This window comes from Miniopterus schreibersii (assembly GCF_964146895.1).
Source record: "Miniopterus schreibersii genome assembly, chromosome: 16".
NCBI classification, from domain to species: domain Eukaryota; kingdom Metazoa; phylum Chordata; class Mammalia; order Chiroptera; family Miniopteridae; genus Miniopterus; species Miniopterus schreibersii.
Window position 1 is genome coordinate 9507366 of NC_138116.1, and position 6952 is coordinate 9514317.

Consider the following 6952-nt stretch of genomic DNA (forward strand, 5'->3'; position numbering starts at 1 on the left):
ATTAAACGTTTCTAGACGCTGGGTTTTAGTTGAAGTAGTCTACTCTCTTGGTCCCAGCCTACAACTTATAAAGCCTGGTGACGGAGTATAAACATTTTTTTCTGGCCACGCTCCAAATGACGGGAAACTTGCAGCCGGGGACGTAGGTGACGCAAGCGGAAGCGGAAGTACGTTTGCTGCCTCCATGTGCTACTCCAACCGTGGTGGAAACGGTGCTCGGTGGTGGTGAGTGGTGTGGGGCAGGGCGTTGAGTATGATTGCTGCGGAGGTCGGGGAACGGAAAGGGAATCTAGTGCTCCGAGAAGAGACGTTTCAGTTTCTACTTTCTCCCTAGATTGAGTGACACTCCCCCTTCCACCATGGGCAAGAAGGGCAAAGTCGGGAAGAGCCGGCGGGACAAGTTCTATCACTTGGCGAAGGAGACCGGTGAGTTAGGGTTCGCGCCTTCCACGAGCTAGAGGAGCGACTTTGTCGGGTTCGCCCTCCTTTTCGAATATTGAGTTTCTCTCCCAGAAGAGGTAGTGGGTTGTGAGGCCTCAGAAATCCCGCCGGGAAAGCACTTCGTGGACTTCATTATTTTGCCGACGCCCCCAGGTTATCGTTCCCGCTCTGCTTTCAAGCTGATCCAGTTGAATCGTCGCTTTCAATTCCTGCAGAAAGCCCGAGCCTTGCTGGATCTGTGTGCTGCGCCAGGGGGATGGTGCGTAACAACCGGCGTCTGTCGCTCCTGACGGCTGGTTTCTGGGTTCCATCCGGCCTGGGATGACAGAATTCCATTGGAGGAGAGAGGAATACAGTAATATCAGCCTCAGTATCTCTACTCTCCAGAACATACACTGGAGAGAAGAGGTTTGGAACGTGTACATAGGGCATGTTCTGGCCACTGCACTTGGCAGGGCTCCTTCTAACGGGGATGGTAACAGGGACAGATCCTATTGCCAAGGGAGGGGAATGGACAGTCCTGGGTATTTTAATATTATTCTTTTATAGGTTGCAGGTGGCTTCCAAGTTTATGCCTGTATCAAGTCTTATTGTGGGTGAGTGACAGGTGGCCCTCCCAGGTGTTTTAGGGGTGGGAGTATGAGATATTGTGCTCTACATTTCCTTTCTTAATGTTTGAGGCAATCTTTTGGAATACTCTGACCTGATTTCTTCCAGGGGTCGACCTGGTTCCAATCAAGCCTCTTCCCAATGTGGTGACACTCCAAGAGGACATCACAACAGAACGCTGTAGGCAGGTGATAGGAATCTCTCTTTCTATCCCCTTTATATGCAAACATCCGTTTCCATGCCTCTTCCCACCCAAGTCTTCTGAAGGCGAGATATTTCCTGTTTATCATGCCTTGAGCAGTGCCTGCATGTCTGTATGCCTGAGCTATGCCTCATGTCCACTCCAGCTTTTATTTGATCAGGAATGAGGTGTTTGGAATTGGAGGAAGTGCAGGAATTTCAGTGAAATCCTTTTCAGGGGGCTCACTAGTAGACTGTAAGCTCCATGAAGACAGACATGTTATTGTTTATCGTTATATCCCGTGCCAGACACAGTATTTGGCCCCTGATGGGCACTCAACAAATGACTGGACAGATGGCTGAAGCAGTGACCCCTATCTGTAGCCATTCCTTTGCTTCTGTTGCTATAATCCCTTTTCTTCTTTGTAGGCCTTGAGGAAGGAGCTGAAGACCTGGAAAGTTGACGTTGTACTCAATGATGGGGCCCCCAATGTTGGGGCTAGCTGGGTCCATGATGCTTACTCACAAGGTGCTATAGTGGCGAGGAGATGAGGGTGGAGGTGGGCATGCATGCCTTGTCAGGCTGCATTGGCCCTAAGCTAATCCTCTCTCCTCACAGCCCATTTGACACTGATGGCTCTGCGTTTGGCTTGTGATTTTCTGGCCCGTGGTGGCTGCTTCATCACAAAGGTTTTCCGTTCCCGTGACTATCAGCCCCTGCTATGGATCTTCCAGCAGCTCTTCCGCCATGTCCAGGCCACCAAGCCCCAGGCCTCTCGCCATGAATCTGCAGAGATCTTTGTAGTCTGCCAGGGTAGGTGGGCATCACTTCCTTCTTTCTCTTGACTCGTCTTTCAAGTACCAAAGCACACTTTTTTTTTTTTACACTTTCTTATATACCCTATCATCTTAGGATACCTGGCTCCTGACAAGGTTGACAATAAATTCTTTGATCCCAAATTTGCATTCAAGGAGGTTGAAGTTCAGGCCAAGACTGTTACTGAGTTGGTGACTAAGAAGAAACCAAAGGTGTGTTTGAGGAATGTGGCCACCTTCAGGTCCTGGAACTCGGGAGATTGGGCCTGATGGGTCCTATAGACACCCCAGAAAGAACTGCTCAACCTTCTTTATTTCCCTCCCTAAGGCTGAAGGCTATGCTGAGGGCGACCTCACGCTCTATCACCGTACCTCAGTCACTGACTTCCTCCGAGCTGCCAACCCTGTTGACTTCCTCTCCAAAGCCAGTGAAGTGAGTCCCCAGACTTCAGGGGTGTGGAAGGAAACCCCAGAAACATGGCCTGAGAGTTTCCCAACTCCTTTCCCTCTTCCCAAACAGATCGTGCTAGATGATGATGAGTTGGCACAGCATCCAGCTACCACTGAGGACATACGGGTGTGCTGTCAGGATATCAAAGTGCTGGGGCGCAAGGAGCTTAGGTATGCCTCGTGGGTGGGGGTAGGTGCCAGGAGCCCCAAACGCAGGGAAAGGCCTTTGAAGGCCATGACATTGACCTCTGGAGGTTGCTGCTGTGCTAGAGGTCTGGGCTGGGGACCTGAGCCCTAGGATTTGTAACTCAAATGTGAAAGTTGGAGTGTGGGCCTAAAATAAGAGGTGGCGGGGACAGAGGGAGACAGTACAATCAGTAATGGTATTTCTGGGACAGGTCCCTACTGAACTGGAGAACGAAGCTTCGGCGATATGTGGCCAAGAAGCTGAAAGAGCAAGCAAAGGCATTGGACATCAGGTGAGGAGGGAACTAAAGCATGGTAGGTATTGACTTGGTGTTGGGGGGAAGTGCCTGGGAAATTACCAAACTTTTGGACTGTTTTGTCAGCCTCAGCTCAGGAGAAGAGGAGGAAGGTGATGAGGAGGAGTCGACAGCTGGGACCACGAGGCAGCTCTCTAAGGAGGAGGAAGAGGAGGAACAATTGAATCGGACCCTGGCAGAGATGAAGGCCCAGGAGGTGGCTGAATTAAAGAGGTGAGGACAGCAGGAGAGGAGCTTGGGGGACCCCCCCCCCAAGTTCCTTAGTGTGTGGGGCTGGAGGCAGAGAATGAAGGAATGGATGGGGAATCTTCAGAGCTGGGCAGGTATAATTCCTCAAACTGTCCCCTCAGGAAGAAAAGGAAACTGCTTCGTGAGCAGAGAAAGCAGCGGGAGCGTGTGGAGCTGAAGATGGATCTTCCCGGGGTTTCCATCGCAGATGACGGGGAAACAGGCATGTTCTCCCTGCGTACCATTCGGGGTCACCAGGTAAGGCGGGGTTGGTGCAGATTGAGGAGGAGGATCTGTTTGGGTATTTAGGAGGGTGGGGATTGAATGTCTTTTTCTTAAGTGTGCTGCATGATCATCGCTAATGGTTGCTGTGTCCACCCATAAATATGACCACTAAGGGGAGACTGGGAATAAAACAAGAGCCTCATGTCTCAAAGGCCAGGAAGGAACATAAACCTCACGTGATGAAATTAAGACACGTGTGATTGGTACAGACTTGTTCTTACAGAACTGTAAGAGTATTATGTGTATTTGTATAGTATATAATACATAAGAAGAACCAAGAGGCACCCTCTCCAAGAAGCTAGACTCTAGTAGATGCAGCCAGGGTACCTGGGTGACCAGCAGAGGTGATGGAGGGTTCCCTGAGAGGGGATTCCTCAGTTCACTGAGACCAAGTTAGCACCTTGGTGCACTTGGCTACTGAATGGTGCTTTTACTTAATTTTTTAAGTAAAAGCAATGTCACAAGCAAAATGAGCTTTTGTGGCTTTTGTGTGGGAATGGGAACCGAGGTCCTCTTGTACAGGAGAGTGTAGTGGTCCTGGAGCAGACTACCACTTACCCATGTTTTGCCTCAGTTCCCTCATCTGTAAGAGTAATAGAACCTATCTACTAGGGTTTGGGGGAGGAATGTTTTAAAATGTATGTTGCCTGGGCTCGTTTATTCACTGGAAACAAAATTTGTAGATTATATTATTCTCAGGTGATGAGAAACTGTCTGAGTAATTTTTTAAAGAAAAACAGTGTTTTAGAATGTTTTAAGATTGATGCTTGATAAGCTGTGGGTACTTTTCCATAAACCTATTTCTGCTACCACTGAGGATGAGGCAGCCAAGTGGGACAGGTGAGGGACCTGCCCTAGAATGGGATGTTTTCAACAGCGTCATCACTTCTGTCTGTAAAGGGAGATAATGTGTTTGCCACAGTGTATTTCCTAATGTTGCTGAGGATAAACTAAGAAAATGGACACAGAAAAAAAGCAGTATGTTCTTTTAAGTACCCTCGATCCCTGTTTCTGTCAAACTTTAGTTGTTAGAGGAGGTAACACAAGGGGATATGAGTGCTGCAGACATGTTTCTGTCCGATCTGCCAAGAGATGACATCTACGTGTCAGATGGTGAGGATGACGACGATGCATCTCTGGATAGTGAACTGGATCCAGAGGAGCTTGCAGGAGTCAGAGGACCTCAGAGTCTAAAGGACCAAAAGCGGTAAGGTGGGGGCTGTGTGTGCAGGAGGAGGTACTGCCAGAGGGGTTGGTGGGGCATTGTCCAGGCTGCTGACCCTCCACCACCTTCCTTGGGTCTACAGTGTGCGATTTGCTAAAGCAGATGATAAAGAGGAGGAGGAGGAGAACCCACTGCTGGTGCCACTGGAGGAGAAGGCGGTCCTACAGGAAGAACAGGCCAGCCTGTGGTTCTCAAAGGTGAGAGGCGGCCGGGGCCAAGGCACAGGGAATACCTCCCCGGAGAAGGATGGCTGATTTCCCCTATCACAGGACGGCTTCAGTGGGATTGAGGATGCTGCTGACGAGGCTCTGGAGATCAGTCAGGCCCAGCTGCTGCATGAGAGCCGCCGGAAGGGGCAGTTGCAGCCACCACCACCTTCCAGTTTGAAGACTGAGAGAAAACCTTCCCGGGGCCAGGATGAAGCCCCTAAGGAGACAGAGGCTGCCACTGGCCCTGGAGGGGGAGAGAGAGATGACAGCTCAGACAGTGATAGCAGCAGTGAGGATGAAGAGAGGTGAGTGGTTGCAGTTAATGGGAGAAGGGATGAAGAGGAAGCAGTGGTTCTAACCATTTCTCCAGGTTGGGGTTTTCAGCCTTGGCTGTAGATTGAGAGCTTTAAAAGTGATTATTCTGATTTAAGTGGTCTGCAGTACAGTCCATGGCAGGATTTCCAGAAGTTAGCCAAGCAGTCTTAAATAGGAACCAGGGTTACAGTGAGGTTACAGGGACCTAATTGGTGTGGGGAATGGTGGGGCATTCACACGTGGTCCTCCCCCCTCCTGCAGCTGGGAACCACGCCACGGTAAGAAGCGAAGCCGTGGGCCTAAGTCAGATGATGATGGATTTGAGATAGTGCCTATTGAGGACCCAGGTGAGAGTGGGTCTGCACCCAGTGGAATGGGAGATCATGAAGTTTCAGGGTGGGAACTGATCTTGGACTTTTCTTCTCCCCCTCTAGTGAAACATCGGATACTGGACCCTGAAGGCCTTGCTTTAGGCGCCATTATTGCCTCTTCCAAAAAGGCCAAGAGAGACCTCATAGATAACTCCTTCAGCCGGTAAGGGGGCCAGAAAATCCTGAGAAGTGGCCCAGGTAGGGTAAGTGGTGGTTTCTTCTCTAGGAAGCCTGGAGTGGTCATTAGGGCTGTGTCCTCTCCACTTAGGTATACATTTAATGAGGATGAGGGGGAGCTTCCAGAGTGGTTTGTGCAGGAGGAAAAGCAGCACAGGATACGGCAATTGCCTATTGACAAGAAGGAGGTGGAACATTACCGGAAACGCTGGCGGGAAATCAATGCACGTCCCATCAAGAAAGTGGCTGAGGCTAAAGCCAGAAAGAAGCGAAGGGTAAGTAGTGAGGCTGCCTGAGGTGAGAGGTGGGTTGGGCAGGGGTGGGGAAGAGGTCAGCCTGACTGAGGGCCTCACACAGATGCTGAAGAAGCTGGAGCAAACTAAGAAGAAAGCAGAGGCTGTGGTGAACACTGTGGACATCTCAGAACGAGAGAAAGTGGCACAGCTTCGAAGGTGATGGGGGAGGTCACCCATAAAGGCACATGGGGGTTAAAAGGTGGCAGAAAGCCTTGAACCCGTTTCTTCTATTTACAGTCTCTACAAGAAGGCTGGGCTGGGCAAGGAAAAGCGCCAGGTCACCTACGTTGTAGCCAAAAAAGGTGTGGGCCGCAAAGTGCGTCGGCCAGCTGGAGTCAGAGGTCATTTCAAGGTGGTGGACTCAAGGATGAAGAAGGACCAAAGAGCACAGCAACGGAAAGAGAAGAAAAACAGGCGGAAGTGAGCAGAGCCTCCTGGGCCTCTGAGAAGGCAGTGTGTGGATGAGCGATCCTGTGTTACCAGCCTTTACATCGCAGTCACCTGAAAAGACAGTGAGGCAGGGTACCTGGATCTCTCATGGCAGTCCTGAGCGGTAAGGACACCCACTGCCTGAAGGAAGGTCTCCTGTTAAAGCACTGCTGAAATGTCCTGTTGGTGCTGTAACAGAACCCACAGCCCTTCCATGAAGGCGCAAGGTACTGGATGAAAAATTAAGTCATTAAAGTGTTGGGGTGGCATTCATTCTAGTCTATTCCTGGTCTCTCAAGTCTTCCCTTATCCTCTCCCATTATCATTTGAATAAAACCATGATTACACGTCTTTTCTGAGGGCTGCCATTAAGTGCTAACTTAAGTGCTGCACTGTTCTAAATCATTTAACATGTACT

At 50.1% G+C, this 6952-nt stretch overlaps 1 protein-coding gene across 2 annotated transcripts; it reads left to right on the forward strand.

The window, feature by feature from the left end:
• Nucleotides 1-83: 83 nt before the first annotated feature.
• Nucleotides 84-6885, forward strand: FTSJ3 (FtsJ RNA 2'-O-methyltransferase 3). 2 transcript variants are annotated; one of them, XM_081162134.1, is made up of 21 exons: nucleotides 84-225; nucleotides 335-426; nucleotides 595-700; nucleotides 991-1037; nucleotides 1159-1238; nucleotides 1660-1759; nucleotides 1850-2044; nucleotides 2144-2259; nucleotides 2375-2479; nucleotides 2567-2667; nucleotides 2895-2975; nucleotides 3066-3212; nucleotides 3350-3485; nucleotides 4538-4719; nucleotides 4820-4934; nucleotides 5007-5251; nucleotides 5523-5608; nucleotides 5696-5795; nucleotides 5901-6084; nucleotides 6167-6261; nucleotides 6343-6885. In XM_081162134.1, exons 2-21 carry the CDS (start codon nucleotides 360-362, stop codon nucleotides 6527-6529), a joined length of 2475 nt encoding a protein of 824 aa, XP_081018260.1. In that variant the 5' UTR covers nucleotides 84-225; nucleotides 335-359; the 3' UTR covers nucleotides 6530-6885. The 2 variants fall into 2 exon arrangements, with proteins under 2 accessions (XP_081018260.1, XP_081018259.1); XM_081162133.1 differs by having other exon boundaries at nucleotides 5523-5795.
• The last annotated feature ends 67 nt before the right edge of the window (nucleotides 6886-6952 follow it).

Bases quoted from the DNA above. Each gene is read 5' to 3' on its own strand.
- FTSJ3 (XM_081162133.1), top strand. From the start codon at position 360: ATGGGCAAGAAGGGCAAAGTCGGGAAGAGCCGGCGGGACAAGTTCTAT. The intron at 2,480-2,566 runs GTGAGTCCCCAG...CTTCCCAAACAG, and splicing joins TCCTCTCCAAAGCCAGTGAA to ATCGTGCTAGATGATGATGA. The intron at 4,935-5,006 runs GTGAGAGGCGGC...CCCCTATCACAG, and splicing joins CCAGCCTGTGGTTCTCAAAG to GACGGCTTCAGTGGGATTGA.